The sequence below is a fragment of the Bufo bufo genome, chromosome 3, assembly GCF_905171765.1.
Source record: "Bufo bufo chromosome 3, aBufBuf1.1, whole genome shotgun sequence".
NCBI lineage: Eukaryota > Metazoa > Chordata > Amphibia > Anura > Bufonidae > Bufo > Bufo bufo.
In genome coordinates, this window is record NC_053391.1 from 32,727,591 (window position 1) to 32,749,635 (window position 22,045).

Genomic DNA, 22,045 nt, shown 5'->3' on the forward strand with positions numbered 1-22,045 from the left:
CTGTATAGTACTGTTAGGTGTTCACTATATGATAAGGTTATGGTTTGGCAGTATACGGCCATTTCCAGGAAACTACAAGTTTGCCCCAGAGGGATCGCCTCCACCTCCCGGGGGGAAACAATCTCCATCTCTGAGACATTCTGAGTGTTGCCGGCGTCGTGTGACAATCCGGAGCGTGGACTGACTTGTGTGTGTAACGAGTACGTTGCGCTGATCGCCTGGCGCACTGCCAATATCCGCGTAGTCAGGAGAGCGCCCCCCCCCCCCCAATACACTAATCGCCCATCTGTTCCTGAAAACAAAACGCCTCTCAGCCGGACCCTGGTAAGTGGATTAGGTGGAGTCCGTGGAGCGCCAGAACATCCTATTAACCCTAATTACACAGGTGGATTTATTTCATTTTCTTCCCTTATACTTCGTTAACTCTTTAGATCTTGGGTGTCCTAATATTGGGTCGTGACAACCTCAGGGCAGGTTCTGCACCCGTGGGATTTTTTATTTTTTTTATACTTTTATTTTTTTCATTTTTTTCTTGTTCATAGTCACGCATAAGCCGCTTCCTGTTTTCTGCGCGCTGGCGTCTTAGCTGTAGGTGGTAGCAGGTCGTCATTTTTATGTTTTATTTTTTTTCATTTGCTTTTTTAACTTATTTTTTTTTTCGATTTTTTTTTTTTTTTTTTATTTTTTTTTTTAATTTTTAAATTTATTTTAGTTTTTTTTTCGTTTTAAGATCCTTCCCTTGCATTTACTTTTTTTCGGTCAAGGTCATAGTTAGGCCTCATGCCGCGTTCACGCAGCCCGTGTGCGGAACAGACGTCCCATTATAGAAATGCCTGTTTATAGGACATAATCTAATCATTTTTGCGGGGCCACGGAACCGAGCAACGGATGCGAACAGCACACGGAGTGCTGTCCGCATCTTTTGCGTCCCCGTTGAAGTGAATGGTTCCGCACCCGAGCCGCAAAAAATGCGTATCAGATGTGGACCAAAACCACGGTCGTGTGCAAGAGGCTTTAGACATAAGCCGCTTCCTGTTCTAGCTGTAGGTTGTTGTTTTTTTGTTTGTTTTTTTACTTTAAATTCTCATTATTATGTACTGATTAAGGCCTCTTGCACACGAACATTTTTTTTCCCCGTTTACGTTCCATTTTTTGCGTTCCGTATACAGACCGTATATGGAACCATTCATTTCAATGTATGCATAAAAAAAAACGGAAGGTACTCCGTATGCCTTCCACTTAAAGATGGAACATGTCCTATTATTGTCCGCATAACGGACAAGGATAGGACTGTTCTATCAGGGGCCAGCTGTTCAGTTCTGAAAAAAACGTAATGCACACAGATGTCATCCGTATTTTTTGCGGATCCGTTTTTTTTCAGACCGCAAAATACAGCAAATTACATACGGTCGTGTGCAAGAGGCCTAAAGAGGACCTGTCCGCGTTCCTAACACTTCTGATTTAGTAACCACTAAGTAATAACCGCGTTGTTCTGTTCCTCTGTTATGAATGAACCGCCAGCAGTCTGTAGTAAAGGTACAGATGGGTGTTACCAGTTGGCGATGTGTCCCTGCACAGTCACTGTCACCACTGATTGGATAGAGTCAGACTGCCCCAACTAGTAGCACCCGGTTGGACAGTTCTAATCATAAACTTTTCTAGCAGGAATAGTAGAGGAACAGCACAACATAGTCATAAGAATAAATGCATCAGAATTATGATTCCATGTGGATAATAACCGGTTGTCTGTGTAAGGCCCCATCCACATGACCGTATTTTCACTCCGCGTCTGATTCACATTTTTGCGGAAAGTACACTGACCCATTAATTTCAATGGAGCCGTAAAAAATGCAGATGGTGCACTGAGAGCTGTCTGCATCCGTATTTCCGTTCCGCGGCCCCACGAGAAAAAGATAAAACAGACAAAAATAGGCAGTTACAATGGGACCTGCGAAAAGTGCGACCTGCGGACCGCAAAACTGATAGTCATTGGAATGCCCCCTAACACACTGACCTAGGTCCTCCTGAGAGAGGGGGGCGCTCTTTGTAACTGTGATCCTCTCTGAATAATAGATAAGGTCCTGAATATGGAACCCCCTAATATTAAGTCTTCTAAACCTGACCACCCCTTTAAATAGAATCTGTCCCTTTGACGAGGAACTGTCACCTCTCCTGTCTGTTTTAGCAACCAATTGAATTCCCCATGTTATCAAAATTCTGGAGCAGTTATTCTTATGTCTCTATGTTGTGGCGTTCCTCTATTATTCCTACTAGAAGTTATGGATGAATTGCCAGCAGTTTGCAATGAAGGTCCAGATGGCTGTTACCAATTAGGGCGTGTCCCTGCCCAGTCTGACTCTATCCAATCAGTGCTGCTTGCCAGTGTTAGACTCCTCCTCCACTGGTAACACCCAGATGACCCTTTATTGCAGAGTGTTGACAACTAATTCATACATTTCTAGGAGGAATAATAGAGGAATGGCACAATATAGATGCTCTAACATTGTTATTACATGCGGAAAGCAGGCAGTTACTAAGACAGACCTGTCAGGAGATGTCCGTAAATTAAATCTCCCCACCATGCCTTTACAAGAAAGAGCGAGAGACTCCTTACAGCCTACCAGTCAAGAATGTGTGGCAGTCCAGGTGGAGATACCGCCATATACATCCCCACTGTTATGCAGAATTATTTATAGCCCATGCTTGTCCAAGTGTGTCAGTCTCCACTGCAGTTCTGGAATTGCATTCCTGAACTAAGACGCTCAGGGTGAACAGTGTTTAAAGTCTCCAATGATGATTTGGTTCGCTGTGATTGAAAATGCGCCATTATGCCGCCTTCCAGGTGGGTCCGCGCGTTACATGTTCGCCCTGCGGATTGACACATATGTTATTATAGGCGGAGCGGTCCGTGCCAGAAAATCCCCTGCCAGGAAATCCTGGATCACAAACCAACATCCTAAGTGGGAAACTTAACAAAAATAAATATTTCCCGCATAATATGTATTCATTGTACTGGTATCTGAAAGGGCGTGTACACTTTAAAAAAAAGAAATTTGTGTATACAGCCCCTGTGCGGACCTATGTGTCTCCATGATCACAGACGACATACATACCATGTACGGTCTGACACCCCCCTCTTGCTTCCTTCTTCCTATCCCTCTTCTATAGCAATAAGCATGGAGACAGATAGGTCTGCATAGGACCTGTATACACAAAACGGCAGGCTATGTGTATGGGACCGCCACCTACATCGAGAACGGAGCCCCGAAAGTGGTGGAGGGTGCACTGCTCATGCGCTGTCGCCCTCCATTCATTTCTATGGGGCCGCCGAAAATAGCCGAGCTCCGAATCGGCTATTTCTGTCGGGCCCATAGAAATGAATGGGAGCGGTGTCCGGTCATGCACGGTGCGCTCGCATTCACTTCTATGGGGAGAGCGCTTGGTGGTGGCCGGACCGGAGTCCTCCAGCCACCCCTTTGCTGGGCTCCGTTTAGGAGATAGAGGTGGGTCCCACCTCTATCAGACAATGGGGGCATATCCATACCCCCATTGTCTGAAATGAGACAACCCCCCTAAAAGGGGGAGCTCACTGCATACGGGTGTATACAGTATTGAACCCAATAAGACATGTATAAATCTGTATGCAGTGAGCTCCCCCCAGTGGCAGATAGTATGTGACACTTCGTGGTAGTTTAGTGCCTGCCTCTCGCACTGTGATGCAATTACATTCCCTCTTCACCCTCGTCTCCTCTGACTTTGTGTCAGTCTTTACTGTCATTTCTGTATTCTGTTCATGAACCAGAAGGCCCCGTGCATCTTCTCTGCAATCCCAAAAATCGTTCTCATGACCTCTCAAGAACCCAACATCTGTCCTTCCTGTGAACGGCCGTCTACTGCCAGGGGAATACAGATGGGCGCGTGATCTCGATATCTGTGTCCAGTGAGGGACCAGATGGGACAATAGTTCACGGCCCCCTACCTCATCACATACTGTCATACCAATGAGGCACCCCAACTCAGGATTTCCTACTCCCCCCTATTCTTCATGGATGACATGAACCATAGCACCTGCAGTAAACAAGGAAGGATCCAGCCAGGGTGGGTCATACCATCATTCTCTATGGGGGGGAGAAGGAGTGGACAAAAACAAGAAGGGGCAACGTTTTGATTTTTGCAACTTTTATTATGGGGCCCCTCCGATCTATGAGCACCTTTGGTCACGTGTCTGTAAAACTTAGTGCTGTTGTAGTCCTCAGGATCTGATCTAGCACAAGGTCACACTGGCTCCCCAAGGGACCAGCAATGGTCCCAAGTTTTAATACAATCACTAGACCCTGCCATAACCCCGCCCATGAGGTTCAGCAGAAGACAATCCTGTCTGAGGCTGACTTTGGAGAAGATCACCTGCTGGATTGTCCAGGTGTCTCTGAAAACAGGGAGGATCTTTCAAGTCTCATTCAAGGATGCCACTAGGGGGAGCTTTATGCTACCACTACTGGTGACTGTATAATCTGTATGTAGTGAGCTCCCCCTAGTGGTGGCTGTATAATCTGTATGTAGTGAGCTCCCTCTAGTAGTGGCTGTATAATCTGTATGTAGTGAGCTCCCTCTAGTAGTGGCTGTATAATCTGTATGTAGTGAGCTCCCTCTAGTGGTGGCTGTATAATCTGTATATAGTGAGCTCCCACTAGTGGTAGCTGTATAAGGCTACTTTCACACTAGCGCTTGATCGGATCCGTTCTGAACGGATCCGATCATATTAATGCAGACGGAGGCTCCGTTCAGTACGGATCCGTCTGCATTAATAACTTAGAAAAATTTCTAAGTGCGAAATTAGCCTGAGCGGATCCGTTCAGACTTTCAATGTAAAGTCAATGGGGGACGGATCCGCTTGAAGATTGAGCCATATGGTGTCATCTTCAAGCGGATCCGTTCCCATTGACTTACATTGTAAGTCTGGACGGATCCGCACGCCTCCGCACGGCCAGGCGGACACCCGAACGCTGCAAGCAGCGTTCAGCTGTCCGCCTGGCCGTGCGGAGGCGAGCGGAGGCTGAACGCCGCCAGACTGATGCAGTCTGAGCGGATCCGCATCCATTCAGACTGCATCAGGGCTGGACGGAAGCGTTCTGCTCCGCTCGTGAGCCCCTTCAAACGGAGCTCACGAGCGGACAGCAGAACGCTAGTGTGAAAGTAGCCTAATCTGTATATAGTGAGCTCCCTCTAGTAGTGGCTGTATAATCTGTATGTAGTGAGATCCCTCTAGTAGTGGCTGTATAATCTGTAGTTCCCCCTAGTGGTGGCTGTATAATCTGTATGTAGTGAGCTCCCCCTAGTGGTGGCTGTATAATCTGTATGTAGTGAGCTCCCCCTAGTGGTGGCTGTATAATCTGTATGTAGTGAGCTCCCCCTAGTGGTGGCTGTATAATCTGTATGTAGTGAGCTCCCCCTAGTGGTGGCTGTATAATCTGTATATAGTGAGCTCCCTCTAGTGGTGGCTGTATAATCTGTATGTAGTGAGCTCCCTCTAGTGGTGGCTGTATAATCTGTATATAGTGAGCTCCCTCTAGTGGTGGCTGTATAGTCTGCATGTAGTGAGCTCCCTCTAGTGGTGGCTGTATAATCTGTATGTAGTGAGCTCCCTCTAGTGGTGGCTGTATAATCTGTATGTAGTGAGCTCCCTCTAGTGGTGGCTGTATAATCTGTATGTAGTGAGCTCCCCCTAGTGGTGGCTGTATAATCTGTGTGTAGTGAGCTCCCTCTAGTGGTGGCTGTATAATCTGTATGTAGTGAGCTCCTTCTAGTGGTGGCTGTATAATCTGTATGTAGTGAGCTCCCCCTAGTGGTGGCTATATAATCTGTGTGTAGTGAGCTCCCCCTAGTAGTGGCTATATAATCTGTATGCAGTGAGCTCCCTCTAGTGGTGGCTATATAATCTGTATGTAGTGAGCTTCCCCTAGTGGTGGCTATATAATCTGTATATAGTGAGCCCCCTCTAGTGGTGGCTTTATAATCTGTATGTAGTGAGCTCCCCCTAGTGGTGGCTATATAATCTGTATATAGTGAGCCCCCTCTAGTGGTGGCTGTATAATCTGGTGGTGTAATGATCAGGATGCCCCATAATGCCTATGGTTTGTCTTCAGGTTGTGTGCTGCACTGTAGTAGGTGAATGTCTACAGTTTGCCGTGCGGGTGACCCGGACGCTGCCAGCCAACTCAGGATGCCAGGTGTACAGTGTGCGCATCACTCCGCTCCATATAAATGTAAGTCTGTTCATGGGGTAGGTATCTTCCTCCTGACCTTCAAAATGCCCATATATGAAGGAATCCCACTTCCTCCTCATAGATGAAGTATAAGAACACTACTGCTATGGTCACTGTAAGGGTAAGTTCACACGCAGCAGTTTCATCCATCTGAATGGGGTTATTTCTGCAGAAGGTGCATGGATTTCTACAATCTCCATTCAGATGAATGGAACAGTTACAGAAATTTCTGCAACAGATCTGCCATGTGTGAATTCACCCTAAAGAGCCCATTCCCAATGGATCCCGCCCCAACCAAAGGCCCACCTTCCTTGCAGATTAGACATGTCCTAGGTAGACTTTTTTTTAAATGAGTTCTGCAACTATCTAATATACTTTGTGCTATCTCTGCTTGCTGTCACTTCACAAAAAACTAAACAAAAAAACATTTAGAGGCTAAACATGTACAGACCCAATACTTGACATGCAGCGGGTTTACTGCAATGGTATCCAGTGCAGATAATCCTTAGTTTGCTACAATGTATCAGTCAGAACTGTCATTTCTGCTCGTCACAATGTGTCAGCGCTGTTTCTCTTAATTATAGCCACTGAATTTGGCAGGTGAAGCAGCAGCATGTCCAATGATGAGATATACCGTATGTCTGTTACATGGACATTCATCCAAGGCCATCTTGAAGAATTGCTCTCCATTCTGGTTCCTAGAGGGTGGTCCCAAGTGGGGAAAACCATCTGTATGACGTCCATTGTATGACGTCCATGTGGCCTTCTAGGGCATATGGGTAAGGGTTGCCTTCATGAGACAGCCCCTTTAAGAAACCATGTCTATTGGACATTCTCCTGATTGGCTTTCTTGGGACTAATGTTCCATTCCTTGACAGCAAGCAGAAATCTTAAAAATGGCAAGGAGTCGAAACACAAAGTTTTTTAGAAAGTCACACCTTTCATTATTCAGTGGGATCTGGCCACAGTCATGGACACATCTAGGATACATGCAGCATATGGTTCCTGGACTTGTAGTATTTACATCATGGGTCCATCTTCTTCCTCTCCTTCCAGCTGGAGCTCCGTGTAAAAGATGGAGCTGGAAAAGACGTCCTGGTCACGTGGTCCATGGGAAACTTCTGCGACCTTGATCTTCAAGTTCAACCAAAAACTAAGCTGGAGGTCAGTCAGTAAGTTGTGTTGTTATCTCTCCTCCATGTTGGCTGTTTCCCCTTCCATGACTAAACCAGTCAAGTTGTGGAATCAGAAGAATGAAAAAACTAAATGTATGAACTTGGGGCGATACAAGCTTGTCCATCTATAGGTTTGACTTCATGTATGTGTCATGTTAGCAGACCCCCGGATCAAGCGCCATCAGGGAAACTCTGGAGGACATACTGAAGAACCTCATGGGCTGTGTCCGACCTCAAGTAGATCTGAGCAGCAAGCCTACAGACCTGAAGGAGCATCAGGTATCTACAATCCAAGCCATTCTTTGGGCCACCTCTGAGTTATGGTCAGTGGGTGGACATGCCATAAAGTGCAAACAAGTGTGCTATGGGGTACATGCAGGACAGGGGCTCAAAATTAGGTTGCCCTATACATTTACTCCAGGGTTGTGTGAACCTAACAAATAAAGGACCAGAAGTCCATAGCATGGTCATATAATCCAGGGGGGTCATTTTGCTCTTGGTCTGGGTCCCGTCTCCTCTACGTTGGCCCCTGACTATTGTTCCAGCAGAGGAGCTTTGCCAACGTGCTTACGACTGCTGAGAATTTGGCTAAGCGGGGGCGGGACTGACATGGCGAAAGGTCCATTATACTCTCCTCCATTTCCAGAATATTCCTGGCGTCCATTTTCCAGTAATCTGTCCTCCGAAACCACCGCGAGTTCACGAGCTGAAGCTTCAAGTGCGCAATATCAAAGCCGTGCTGAGCGGAAATGTTGACACCTCCGGTAAGTCTTTATTCTTTCCAGGTGCCCACCGTAATTTCTAATGGGCAGAGCCAGACTATAGTGCGGGCAAAGCGGGCCTCCGCCACGCCGTACCCCTCTTACTCTACAATCATCCATGGGTCATCTGAACTAAAGGGATCCATGGGCTCCATTGTAGGGAATATACATGATGTCCTCACACTCTCTCAGTAGTGCAGCCTCAAAATATCCAAATTGCGACCTGGGCTTCACGTTCTGCCTGGAGTGCTCCTTTAGTTCTGTTGTAATTTGTGGGGGTACACTTATGTGTCCTTGATCTGCCCGCAGGGATGGTGGTGTGCTCCGCGCAGCTCAACGACCCCGTCCAGAGGTTCACGACCGCAGCCATACAACAGAGCGCGAGCCCCGGCTGGGAGGAGGAATTTGTATTGTAAGTATACCAGGGATTATGGTCCTATCACAATGGCGCCATTCTCAAATCAGAATGGTCTTCCTCCATCTTTTTATTATACCCATACAGCTCCTGTGCAGAGCTATTTGTCTCCATGGTAACAGACTACAAACCCTGTGTAGTCTGAGACATACCCCCTTCCATCTCTTCCCACACATTTGCTGATAGGTATTTGGTTGGTTAGGAAGAAGGGGGCAGATGGAAATAAGTATGACTGCGGGATTGGACTACAGAGGGTTTGTTTGTAGTCTGTAACTATGGAGTCACATTGGTCGGCATAGGAGCTGTAGACACAAAACGGTAGGAGATTTTTAATGTAGTGATCACTACATTTCCATACATGTACACCCCCCAGTGATCACTACACTCCATACATGTATACCCCCCAGTGATCACTACACTCCATACATGTATACCCCCCCAGTGATCGCATGTACCCCCCAGTGATCACGACATTCCCATACATGTATACCCCCCAGTGATCACGACATTCCCATACATGTATACCCCCCAGTGATCACTACACTCCATACATGTATACCCCCCAGTGATCACTACATTCCCATACATGTATACCCCCCAGTGATCACTGCATTTCCATACATGTATACCCCCCAAGGATTATTGCATTTCCATACATGTATACCCCCCCAGTTTTCACTACATTCCCATACATGTATACCTCCAGTGATCACTATACTCCATACATGTATACCCCCCCCCAGTGATCACTACATTTCCATACATGTATACCCCCCCAGTGATCACTACATTTCCATACATGTATACCCCCCAGTGATCACTACATTTCCATACACGTATACACCCCCAGTGATCACTACACTCCATACATGTATACCCCCCCAGTGATCACTACACTTCCATACATGTATACCCCCCAGTGATCACTACATTTCCATACATGTATACCCCCCAGTGATCACTACATTTCCATACATGTATACCCCCCCCCCCCGTGATCGCTACATTTCCATACATGTATACCCCCCAGGGATCACTGCATTTCCATACATGTATACCCCCCCAGTGATAACTACATTTCCATACATGTATACCCCCCAGTGATCACTACACTCCATACATGTATACCCCCCCAGTGATCACTACACTCCATACATGTATACCCCCCAGTGATCACTACATTTCCATACATGTATACCCCCCAGTGATCACTACATTTCCATACATGTATACCCCCCAGTGATTACTACACTCCATACATGTATACCCCCCCGTGATCACTACATTCCCATACATGTATACCCCCCAGTGATCACTACATTTCCATACATGTATACCCCCCAGTGATCACTACACTCCATACATGTATACCCCCCCCCCGTGATCACTACATTCCCATACATGTATACCCCCCAGTGATCACTACACTCCATACATGTATACCCCCCAGTGATCACTACATTTCCATACATGTATACCCCCCAGTGATCACTACATTTCCATACATGTATACCCCCCAGTGATTACTACACTCCATACATGTATACCCCCCCCGTGATCACTACATTCCCATACATGTATACCCCCCAGTGATCACTACATTTCCATACATGTATACCCCCCAGTGATCACTACACTCCATACATGTATACCCCCCCGTGATCACTACATTTCCATACATGTATACCCCCCAGTGATCACTACACTCCATACATGTATACCCCCCAGTGATCACTACATTTCCATACATGTATACCCCCCCCGTGATCACTACATTCCCATACATGTATACCCCCCCCCAGTGATCACTACACTCCATACATGTATACCCCCCAGTGATCACTACATTCCCATACATGTATACCCCCCAGTGATCACTACACTCCATACATGTATACCCCCCAGTGATCACTACACTCCATACATGTATACCCCCCCAGTGATCACTACATTTCCATACATGTATACCCCCCAGGGATCACTACATTTCCATACATGTATACCCCCCAGGGATCACTGCATTTCCATACATGTATACCCCCCCAGTGATAACTACATTTCCATACATGTATACCCCCCCAGTGATCACTACACTCCATACATGTATACCCCCCAGTGATCACTACACTCCATACATGTATACCCCCCAGTGATCACTACACTCCATACATGTATACCCCCCCAGTGATCACTACACTCCATACATGTATACCCCCCAGTGATCACTACACTCCATACATGTATACCCCCCAGTGATCACTACATTCCCATACATGTATACCCCCCAGTGATCACTACATTCCCATACATGTATACCCCCCCAGTGATCACTACACTCCATACATGTATACCCCCCCCAGTGATCACTACACTCCATACATGTATACTCCCCAGTGATCACTACACTCCATACATGTATACCCCTCCAGGGATCACTACATTCCCATACATGTATACCCCCCAGTGATCACTACACTCCATACATGTATACCCCCCCAGTGATCACTACACTCCCTACATGTATACCCCCCAGTGATCACTACATTTCCATACATGTGTACCCCCAGTGATCACTACACTCCATACATGTATACCCCCCCCCCCAGTGATCACTACACTCCCTACATGTATACCCCCCCAGTGATCACTACATTCCCATACATGTATACCCCCCAGTGATCACTACACTCCATACATGTATACCCCCCAGTGATCACTACACTCCATACATGTATACCCCCCAGTGATCACTACACTCCATACATGTATACCCCCCCAGTGATCACTACACTCCATACATGTATACCCCCCAGTGATCACTACATTCCCATACATGTATACCCCCCAGTGATCACTACACTCCCTACATGTATACCCCCCAGTGATCACTACATTCCCATACATGTATACCCCCCAGTGATCACTACACTCCATACATGTACTGTATATGAAGGATTTTTCAGATGTGTCTGAGAGTAGCGACAACATTACAGGAATCTGAAAAATGTGTAATACAATGTATGAAACTTTCCAGTTTGGATTCCAGTTATTGCTGGTGCACGGACTTGACAAAACACCAAGATATCTGCTTGCTGTCAATAAATAGGAACATTCTTGTTACATTTCCAGCTGTACACACCAGCTGAGGGTTCGGTACCATTGTATCCAGTCTAGACCATTCTTTGTGAACTAAACCGCTTAATCTCTAGACTGATACATTTTACCTGCACCGATACATTGTAGCAAATCTGTGCCGCTGATGTATTTTGCCTACAGGGTATTGTCTAAATTGGACATAAATGTCACAAACCCTCAGCTATAGGAAGTATAAGGTCTGGATTTTTAGCTTGTGTAGACAGGACTGCTCCAATTCACTGTCAACATGCAGAGATGTTGAAAATGGTGATGAACTGAAAGAAAAAAAACCCGAATCCGTCGACTCGTCAGTGTATTCTATTGATTTTTATGGGATTATGACAAGAGAGTAATAAAAGCAGAAGCAACGGTTCTGGTGCCATAGGAGTCAATAGAGCCTATGAATGCGTCTATCGCTCTCTGTTATCAGCCAGACGCAGGCAGAACCTTTCTGTACCAGGTGACTGCCTGATATTTGGACCAGTGACCCCCCCCCTCCCCCCCCAACCAATCTCTTGTATGTGGACGGTCTGTAAACCTTTGTGATTATATGCAGCGCCCAAAATAGCTGTCAGTGAATGGAAAGCGAGGCGCGAAGAACCTCTCGGCAGACAATGAACGCCTTCTTCTATAAATACAGACTGCGAGGCATGGCGGACATTCCAGTGATAGACGCCTCCCGTCTGTCTCAGCACCTCGCGGCGTTAAATGATCCCTAGAATGTACTCATTGTTAATCCAGAGTGATCATTGAAAGCAGCAGCACAGAGTATTTCAGGAGAGGAATGTGCTGCTCTTGTAGGAGGCAGTGACCTCTCCAGGACAGGACTGACAGTGTCATGACAGGAGAACAGAGACAGCGGGGGGATCAGAGAGGGAGAGTTACATAGTGGAAGGAGTAGGTTTCCCCCCAGCAGCACAGAGTATTTCAGGAGGTGAGAGCCGCTCTTGTGGTTGGCAGTGACCTCTCCATGTGATCATGTTGATGAGGTCTGGACTGACAGGAGAAGAAGAAAGACAGACAGTGGGGGGGGGGGGGGGGAAAGAATCAGAGAGGGAGAGTTACATAGGGGAAGGAGTAGGTTTCCCCCAGCAGCACAGAGTATTTAAGGAGAGATAAGAGATGAGGAGAAGGACGACAGTGGGTGGGATGGGGGGGGGGGATCAGAGAGGGAGAGTTACATAGTGGAAGGAGCGGGGTCCCCAGCAGTGCAGAGTATTTCAGAAGAAGAGAGTGCTGATCTTGCAGGAGGCAGCGACATTTCCATTCATAGGATGATGTTGGTGAGGACAGGGCTGACAGTGTCATAATGTGAGTAGGAGAACAGAGCCACGGGGGGGGGGGGGGGGGGGATCAGAGATGGAGTAGGATCCCCAGCAGCACAGAGTATTTCAGGAGAGGAGAGTGCTGATCTTGTAGGAGGCAGTGACCTTTCCATTCATATGAAGATGTTATGTTGTGTCATGACAGGAGGAGGAGAACAGAGACGGTGTGGTGTCAGAAATAGCATTACATGATGGAAAGAGTGGGTGCCCCAGCAGCACAGAGTATTTCAGGAGAGGAGCAGCATTGTTTAACAGAAAAAATAAATAAGCGGGGAGCTTCTTCTCAGGCTAGATGGATTGAGTCCACACATGGTTCAGGAGTCCGTGACCATGTGACCTCCCATGGCCAATCGGTGTCAGACTGCTTTGCATACAGAATGCATTTCCAGCTGGTATATAGCGTCCTATGGATCTGTACGCTGATGATAACTCTTTGTAAAGGGGTTGTCTGATTTTGATAGCCCCACTGGACGTCGGCAGGGTCCCCCACTGGAGACCCCCTCTGAGTCAGAGCGGAGAGCCTCTAACAAGGAGCTGAAGGACTCGACGCGTTCTGATCCGCCATTCACTTAAAGGGGTTGTCCCACAAAAAAAAAAATTCTACATTCTTAAAAAACCAGCACCTGGACCAGAACACTTCTGTAGTTAAAAATTCAGTATAGCCACTGAGCTATGCAATAAATTGTATCTGTATGGCGCCACCTGCTGTCTGCTTTTTCCCTCATCTCTCTGTCCACCTTGCTGAAGTGGACGCACATGCCCATTTCCAACCTACAACTGCCACCAGCAATATCCACTGTTAGAAGCTGTGACGGTTAGAACGCCTTCACACGTGGCGGAAAAATTCTTAAAAAAAAATCTGAAACTTCAAGAATTCCACCCGCCATGTTATCTAATGGCAAACTGATTCTGCCGTAGAAAACACTGCGGAAAAATCTGCACCGAATTTTCTTTTGGATTTTTCCGCAATGTTTTCTGCTGCAGAATCAGTTTTCCATCGAATTTGAATAGAGAGATTTTCATACAGGAAATCTGCACCATACTTCACACCAGAAAACCCGCCACAATTCTGCAGATTTTCTTGCAGAGTTTCTGGCAGCGTGTGAAGGCATCCTTACAGAGAGAGAAGGACACGCCCCCCTCTGAGCTGTGATCGGGAGAGAGCTGCAGCAGAAAGGACGCGCCCCCTCTGAGCTGTGACAGGGAGAGATCAGCAGTAGAAAGGACATGCCCCCTCTGAGCTGTGACAGGGAGAGAGCAGCAGTAGAAAAGACACGCCCCCTCTGAGCTGTGACAGGGAGAGAGCTGCAGCAGAAAGGACACACCCCCTCTGAGCTGTGACAGGGAGAGAGCTGCAGCAGAAAGGACACACCCCCTCTGAGCTTTGATCGGGAGAGAGCTACAGCAGAAAGGACTCACCCCCTCTGAGCTGTGACAGGGAGAGAGCAGCAGTAGAAAGTACACGCCCCCTCTGAGCTGTGACAGGGAGAGAGCAGCAGTAGAAAAGACTCGCCCCCTCTGAGCTGTGACAGGGAGAGAGCTTCAGCAGAAAGGACACGCCCCCTCTGAGCTGTGACAGGGAGAGAGCTTCAGCAGAAAGGACACGCCCCCTCTGAGCTGTGACAGGGAGAGAGCTGCAGCAGAAAGGACACGCCCCCTCTGAGCTGTGACAGGGAGAGAGCTGCAGCAGAAAGAACACCTCCCCTGAGCTGTGATAGGGAGAGAGCTGCAGCAGAAAGGACACACCCCATGCGCTGCCAGCTCAAAATAAATCTAGCAGAGCAATGAATGGGGAGATCTCTGGATCCATGTGAGGTACAGGGCTGGTTCTAGCTTTGTTAGGATGTCGAGACTATATGCACAGGATAGCGGAGGAGGATTTCGACTTTGTCAAGAAACAATAGCTGTAGTGTTCCCAGTGCCATCACGTTACTGGGATTTCCAGCCCTTTGCTGTGACGCTGCGGCTGCACCTTGAGGGGGGGATGTATTACACAGCTATACCTGGCGGTCTACGGTCCATTATCGCTGCCTCCTGCTACAGGCGGACGCGCACACATACATAGACTATGAGACTGCGAGTTCTACAGCTACAAGGCATTGCCCACACAGCCGGACCCGCCAGATGTCACTAGAGGATGGTGCCAACCACATCAAACCCTTCATACCATCAGTAGCCACATAATGCTACCAGCCGGCTGGTGTCCATATAACAGGGTTGATATATAATACCAGTGTATTATAGTATAATAGTATCAGCTCTATAACAAGACCATCTATATAAGACTCCAAATATAATAACAGCAACCCAACCAGAGGGCATAATCCTAGCATCCTGATGCCATCTATACCGAAGGCTGTATAATAGTCCCACCAATGTCTCTATCGCAGTAGCATTTAGGTCCATATAATATCCTCTATGTCGGTGCCCATATACCGGCGATACCGTGTACAGCGCTCCCTCAAGATACCATATTAATTGGTTCCAGGACGACCATTGTATGTTGAAACCATTGTAAGTCGAGTAATTTGGTTCCAAAGCCCCAAAATATCATCCAAGATAAGAGAATATGAAGAATTAAGAAAAATAAGCAGATAACTAAGAGAGAGAGAAAGCAAGTCCTTACATCTAACAGTCCGGAATAGCTGATGACTAGTAGTAATAACTAGTAATAATCCAGCTGTTACCAGAGAAGTGACCTGGATCGGTTGGATCTGATTCTGAGACGTTGTATGTTGTATCACTGTATACAGTACTGGGGTCCGAGTAATAGGACCAGTCCAACCAGTGTGTTATTCCCCATACAGTACCAGTCACACCAACATCTATATCAGGGTCTATATGAAAGTACCTATACCACCAGAGTCCATACAACAATACCATCTATATTGGGTTCCATATAATGGTACCCGTACTATTTGTGTCCATATAATACCAGCTATATCCAGACCCATATAATAATACCTATATTACCAATGTCCATATAAAAATACCATCTATATCGGGGTCTATATGAAAGTACCTATACTACCAGTGTCCATATTATAATACCATCTAGATCAGGGTCCATATAATACTACCAGGGTCTATATTATAATACCGTCTATATCAGGGCCCCTATAATAGTGCCCATACTACCCGGGTCTATATTATAATACCGTCTATATCAGAGTCCATATAATACTACTAGTGTCCATATTATAATACCATCTAGATCAGGGCCCCTATAATAGTGCCCATACTACCAGGGTCTATATTATAATACTGTCTATATCAGGGTCCATATAAAAGTAGCAGCAGTTTGTTTGCCCATAAAATAAAATCACCCAACCCTATAAGTGTCCGCATGACATAAGACAATCTACAGTATTTTTAGGGCTCCTATAATAATATCACCCATATCAGTACCCATATATACATACCATCTATCTTAGGACCCATATAACAATACCATCTACAGTATGGTATGCTCCATATAATAGCAGCAGTATTACTGCCCTGTATAGTAGCATCGCTCTTCTCCGTGTGTAGTAATGCCACCTCTATTAGGGTCTATAATATAAAGGTGCCAGTTCATCTTGTGCCCATGTAATAGTAGCGGCAGTATTCATGCCCTTATGGTAGTATTACTCTCAGGACCCCTATAACAATACCCTCTATAGTAGGTCCATGGAGTATCTGCAGAGATGATATTCCCCTCGTATTTTCGGTCCTATCGCCCTCCTACCCCCGGACCCACCTACCGCTATCCTCTGACAGGTTCATCCTTCTTTTCTTGCAGTGAACTGAATGCTAAATCCAGAGAGCTGCAGCTGCAGATGATAGAACCTGGGGAACCTGCGGGAGGTAAGTACCGGGGGCCACGGGCAGCCGTCCCCCAAATGCATTATTCAGGATGGTGATGCCACAACTGGTAACACAGCAATGTCTACGGCTGTCCGATAATCCAGAATATTTCATAATCTGGCGACTTTCCCACCGATCAACGGGGTATGTGATAAATGTATGATCACCAGAGGTCCGGGCGCTGAGGGTCTGATCACGTTCCCGTGTCGGTGTGCTCACGTGACGCGCCTCTCCTGACATGTCTGTTTTTTGGAGGAATTGTGCTATTCCTCTGTTATTCCTCCTGGAAATATGAGACTAAATTGCCAACTGGGTGTTAACATGTCTCATGTCAAAGGGGTCTGACTCTACACAGTCACCGTCCAAGCTGGATACACAGTTGTTAATTTAGTCATATATTTCTAGGAGGAATAAAAGAGGAATGGCACAACACCACGGAGTTCTACGAAGAGAGGAACCAGAATTATTTTATGGGAAAGTATTTGCTAAAACAGACCCGTCGGGAGTGGTGAAATGTATGGTGATGTGAGGGGCCCTTGACTCTTGTGGCCCCCCGGTCCACCCTGCCATTGTGTAATACCTGCACAACCTTAGGCTTAAACCCTGCATACATTGGGTGAAGTGCCCTCATTTGTGCATTTTCTATGGCATCTCTGTTTTTCTGCAGGTCCCCCCTTGGCCTGTGCCATCGTGCCGTTAGATCTATTCAGGAAGAACCCCTCAGGAAGGCAGAACTATTCCCTGAACCCCGACAGTCCCTTGTCTGGGTCAATCAGTGCTCAGGTAGGTGCCTAGTAATGCAGGGGTAATAGGCAAAGTCACCCCGCAATAATTCAGCCCTTCTATTGCCCTTTCTTATCCTCCCTATCTCTATATGCTCTTCATGTAGCGATTCTGTGTTTGGGGTAAAAGAGGTATGTGGGCATAGAACGCATACATAAAGGTTTTTTCCCAAAGTGGACTATCCCTTTAAATTTGGTATTTGGACGCAGTGGTCATTTTAAAGGGCCAAGAGTCACCTGTTTCCAATGACCAGTAACAGATGATCCATATTGTTGATTCCAGTTCCTGTTCGTGGAGCCGACTGAAGTGAAGTCCTGGTCGGTCCCGGTCCCTGCAAAGAAAGTAGAGATGGACCGGACGGTGATGCCTTGCGGCACCGTGGTGACTACCGTTACCTCTGTCTCTTCAAAGCCACGGCTGGAGGGGAAGAGTCCGACTGCCAGCTGCACTGATAAAACATTGGGTAGGTTGTCTTCCTCGAAAGATCGTATAGCGGATACGTCCTGCCGAGCTTGTGGAGGGCTTGTGCTTATCCGCAGCAGCCAATCTGAACAAGCTGAGCTGCAGTGTAAAGCTTTGGAGGGCGCAGAACAGTGGCCGGAAACGTTCTTTTAATTGCCTGGCATGGCCACTTGGCTATGTGCGTGGGAGGTTAGTGAGCAGGGTATGGAGAGTAATATATGCCCTGGTTAAAGGGGTCTGCCGCCATGACAGGTTCCCTTTAAATCTAAGTCAGAATAGACAACAGCAACAATGTTACAGTAATCGATCCTAAATTTGGTTTCTCTAAATACCATTCATATATTTGCTAAACGTCGGAGCCCCCTGCTATGTCTGTGGAAGGCTTAACTTTAAGACAGTTAAAGGGGTTGTCCGCTTTTTTATATAGAGGACCTATCCTCAGGATATCAGATCGGTGGGTGGGGGGGGCGACTGCGTTCTCGTCAAACAGCTGATCAGCAGATCCTGTCTACCTCAACAAGTGTTTGGGGGCGTGCGATGGCATTAGCGATCACTGCTCCCCCATACTGTGGAGGAGATCGCTGCATGTAAATGTCTCCTCCACTGACGAGCAGGCAAGAACGCTTCCTTCCCGACAATCGTCTGCTCATTTGTCCCGTTTAAAGGGCCCTTAAGAGAGTTACAGGGGTTATCCAACCCCTAGAATGCCCCCGAATGCCCAGGCCCCTGACACAGATTGTACTTACCTGGCTGCCCGGCACCCGCGTCGTTTCTGTTGCCCGCACACGGCCGTCGCTGCATCTCCGCGATGCTAGGGAGGCTAATTCCCGTTGCGGCCTGCTATTGGCTGATCCCGTTCCCGTATGTTTTGATCCGCGCTACGGAGAGATGCAGAAAGGGCCGTGCGGGCATCACAAGCGACCCGGGTGCCGGGGAGCAAGGTAAGTACAATCAGGTATTTGGGGGGCATTATAAGGGTTGGATAACCCCTTTAAGGTCCTCCTACACTGAACAATTTATCGCCTACTCGTCAGTGGAGGAGACATTTACATGCAGTGATCTCCTCCACAGTATGGGGAGCGGTGATCGTTAATGCCATCGCTCGTCCCTATACCGGCAGCAGAGCGTGATTAGACAGCATCTGCCACCGGAAAACCATGCTTTAGGTGCCTACATGAATGACCGTATTACCCAAGAGCGTTTTGCTCGCTCATGGGGTAATCGGCGGCACCTTTACACCGCCAGATAATCTACAGAGCAATCCTACAAACGCTTGTTAGCAGTTACTTGCCCGATTCTCGGCCTGTGTGCAGGGGTTTTTTAAAGAGGTATTGCCATCTCGGACAATGGGGGCATATCGCCACCTCTGGGACCCGCACCTACAAGGAGAACGGAGCGGGGAGAGCTGTGGCTGGAGGACCCCGGATTTTCCGGGGTCTGTCCACCACCAAGCGCTGCTACCATAGAAGTGGCCGCGCGGCCCTTGCTCCCATTCATTTCTATGGGGCAGATGGAAATAGCCGAGCCAGCGCTCCATAGAAATGAATGGAGGGCGCATGCGCAGTGCACCCTCTGTTCATTTTTCCCCGCTCCTCTGGGGGCATAGCCTAGCGATATGCCCCCATTGTCTGAGATGGGAATACCCCTTTAGGCGAGACTGTCTGCCAAACAAAGAGGTAAAAGAGCCAGAACAGGAAGCAGAACACATACAGTGACTTGTGGCACGGAGAACATACAATATACACAGAGAGGTTGTAAATATGGGATTAAACATGTATGAAGTGTTCCTTTAAATGCACATTGTAAATGGGACTCCCCTGTAAGGGGCAAACAGTCTGGAATTAGCTTGTGACGCCCCCTTTGTGCTTACAGATTCCCCCTCGAGGACTCCCCCTAAAATAAAAGTGATTGAGAGGGACTTCTCGGTACAAGCCATTCCGTCTCAGCCCGGGGTGGTCAGCAAGGTGCTCTCCTCCTCGGACACAGGTAAAACCTTCACAATCCACAAGTTTATGATTTCAACTTTTTATATTTTCCCCAAAATGTCTAAAGTTCTTTTTCCTCATCTTGGATCCAGAACTCTTGATGCTGAATGGCTCTGACCCGGTTGCAGAAGCCGCCATAAGACAGCTGAGGGAGTCTTCTAGACAGTCCCTAAAGTCTCCTCGGAAGAAGAGCACCATCATTATATCAGGAGTCTCCAAGGTGAGTGTCGGGCGGTCTAACCTACTGAACGTGAGGGGGAGGGACAGTGAGTAGCGTTGACCAACAGCCCCCTAATCCTTGACCCGACAGGAAGTCGTGTCTGATAATTAATGATGATGATTTTTGTGTCTGGAGACGAGCCATTGACTTCTATGGGAGAGTGTTGTGGGCATGCTCTGTGACCTGTGCAGAGGTGATTGTGCAGGGAGGGGGAGGAGATGAGCTGTGACATCATGTTGTGAATGGTGGATCCTGTGTTATCTATATATAGAGTTACTTGTCTTTGTAATCCTGCTAGTGATCAGATGACTGCTGAGAAGTGATCTCTACAGAGAAGGAAGTGTCAGCCTATTGTGAGGCTCAGTGTGAAAACTGGAGGATTTCAGGATTATAAAAAAAAATATAGGTCACAACATGGAAAATTGGAATAAAAATCACCCAAAATCCTTAAAATTTTGCTTAACATAAAACCTTAGTTTACACAATAGGTCATTGTCTAATGACACGTGTTTTCAAGTAATATGTAACTTTTTAATATTTAAAATTTAAAAATTTTATTTATAAAAATAAATACATAAATAAACAAAGATTAGGCAGGGAGCTGGTTCTCTTTAAAGTGACCAGTTTTGTATGGAGACTTAGGCCTCTTTCACACGGGCGTTGCGGAAAAATATGCGGGTGCGTTGCGGGAACACCCGCGATTTTTCCGCGCGTGTGCAAAACATTGTAATGCGTTTTGCACTCGCGTGAGAAAAATCGCGCGTGTTTGGTACCCAAACCCGAACTTCTTCACAGAAGTTCGGGCTTGGGATCGGTGTTCTGTAAATAATATTATTTTCCCTTATAACATGGTTATAAGGGAAAATAATAGCATTCTGAATACAGAATGCTAAGTAAAACAGGGCTGGAGGGGGTTAAAAAAAATAAAAAATCATTTAACTCACCTTAATCCACTTGCACGCGATGCCGGGCATCTCCGTCTGACTCTTTTACTGTATAGGACCTGTGGAGAGCGTTAACTATAGTTTAAGGACCTGGGATGACGTCACTATGGTCATCACATGGTACGTCACATGATCTTTTACCATGGTGAATCACCATGGTAAAAGATCATGTGACGTACCATGTGATGACCGGAGTGACGTCATCTTAGGTCCTTAAACTATAGTTAACGCTCTCCACAGGTCCTATACAGTGAAAGAGTCAGACGGAGATGCCCGGCATCGCGTGCAAGTGGATTAAGGTGAGTTAAATGATTTTTTATTTTTTTTAACCCCCTCCAGCCCTGTTTTACTTAGCATTCTGTATTCAGAATGCTATTATTTTCCCTTATAACCATGTTATAAGGGAAAATAATAAGGTTCGGGTCTCCATCCCGATCGTCTCCTAGCAACCGTGCGTGAAAATCGCACCGCATCCGCACTTGCTTGCGGATGCTTGCGATTTTCACGCAACCCCATTCATTTCTATGGGGCCTGCGTTACGTGAAAAACGCACAAAGAGGAGCATGCTGCGATTTTCACGCAACGCAAAAGTGATGCGTGAAAATCGTGTGCACAGCCCCATAGAAATGAATGGGTCAGTATTCAGTGCAGGTGCAATGCGTTCACCTCCCGCATCGCATCCGCGCGGAATACTCGCTCGTGTGAAAGGGGCCTTATTGGTAACGCTTCAC

At 47.0% G+C, this 22,045-nt stretch overlaps 1 protein-coding gene across 1 annotated transcript in view; it reads left to right on the forward strand.

Moving 5' to 3' along the window:
• The window catches only part of C2CD2 (C2 calcium dependent domain containing 2), a 53,097-nt gene that overhangs the window by 22,451 nt on the left and 8,601 nt on the right, over positions 1-22,045 (forward strand). The window contains exons 4-13 of the mRNA XM_040423041.1: positions 6,144-6,263; positions 7,320-7,427; positions 7,598-7,717; positions 8,085-8,202; positions 8,509-8,611; positions 16,856-16,920; positions 17,588-17,703; positions 17,986-18,166; positions 20,038-20,151; positions 20,243-20,370. Of these exons, the coding sequence (XP_040278975.1) occupies positions 6,144-6,263; positions 7,320-7,427; positions 7,598-7,717; positions 8,085-8,202; positions 8,509-8,611; positions 16,856-16,920; positions 17,588-17,703; positions 17,986-18,166; positions 20,038-20,151; positions 20,243-20,370 (1,173 nt within the window). The remainder of the gene's footprint in view (positions 1-6,143; positions 6,264-7,319; positions 7,428-7,597; positions 7,718-8,084; positions 8,203-8,508; positions 8,612-16,855; positions 16,921-17,587; positions 17,704-17,985; positions 18,167-20,037; positions 20,152-20,242; positions 20,371-22,045) is intronic.